Genomic DNA, 1,135 nt, shown 5'->3' on the forward strand with positions numbered 1-1,135 from the left:
TGATTTCTGCTCTCCAGGTCCGCATCCTGCTGCCTGCTCAAATGTACCATCAGCAAGTCCTTCTGCACTGCATGTAAGAAACGGGTGCCTGCCTGGAATAGCCGATCAAACGCGAGAGATGAGGCGCCCCCCGCGGGCAATTTTCCGATGGAAGGGACAAACAACTCAGGCTGGTCAGCAATGCTAAGGGCGAAGTCGGCAGCAAACAGAGGCGGTACCTGGTACGAAATTAACGATGCCTGTTGTTGAAAGTAAAATGACCTGTAGGTAAGAACCCACATCCACAGGTGCGGTAGGCATTTGCAAGAAGGGCACCTCCTTGCCCTGAGACATCTCCCTTATAACGCGACTCGTGGCTACGCTAATCTTTGACACTGCTCGGAGCATGTCAACAACATTGGCCTCAGACCGGCGGCACGACTCCGCTACCTGCGACGCCGAGCGAGCCAGACGTGCGATGAACTGCAGGTATGCTCGCAGGAGCATCTTGAGCGCGGAAGGAGGCGCGGCCACCGCACGGTCGGAGCTCCGAGCAGCGACCCACGCCAGGCACTTCATCACGACCTCATTTCGGAGGCAAGACCTAGCGAAGGGCGGCGAAGTGCGCTTGCAGAAGGTTGGCATCGGAAATTCCTGCTTTGTCAGTGGCTGCCTGGAGGTTGACGGGCATGTGTGTGGGACCCCCCGAAGGTTCAGCTGGCTGGATCCATGAGATGGGGTCTGATCATGAGAGGATGCGAAGGACTGTATTGTACATCTACATGCGAGAACACAAATTGTTAGTTGCAGGGGCATCCGTGGCTTACGCTGGCTATGCAGTGTGGCTTCCCGAACCGAGGACCGCTCAGGTGGCTGTGGCAGGCCATAGGACGTGGCGACCCGAATCAACGACCACTCCTGTTCCCGCCTTTCGGTCATGGCACGTTTCCCACAAGATTGAGTATAAGCCTAGCATGGACGACGTGGAGAAGCTCGATAATTTTGTAGCTGGAGGCCTCGTTGACTCCGCAGGCCAACTCGACGAATCCAAGGACGACGATGTTGGTGGTCGAGATGCTGGATGGAGTGGTGCTCCTTCATATGACTGGGAGCCTCCTTCCTATGACTGGGAGCCTCAGACAACGACCGCTCCGGG

At 56.7% G+C, this 1,135-nt stretch overlaps 1 protein-coding gene across 1 annotated transcript; it reads right to left on the bottom strand.

The window, feature by feature from the left end:
- Window positions 1–183: 183 nt before the first annotated feature.
- On the bottom strand, window positions 184–624 carry KVP17_003518 (uncharacterized protein; the record flags this gene model as incomplete). The annotated part of the gene is made up of 1 exon (XM_068520908.1): window positions 184–624. One exon carries the CDS (start codon window positions 622–624, stop codon window positions 184–186), a length of 441 nt encoding a protein of 146 aa, XP_068370870.1.
- Window positions 625–1,135: the final 511 nt, after the last annotated feature.

Source organism: the organism of the source record quoted next (assembly GCF_019968985.1).
Source record: "MAG: Porospora cf. gigantea B chromosome Unknown PgB_NODE_979_length_8943_cov_109.571, whole genome shotgun sequence".
Classification (NCBI taxonomy): domain Eukaryota; phylum Apicomplexa; class Conoidasida; order Eugregarinorida; family Porosporidae; genus Porospora; species Porospora cf. gigantea B.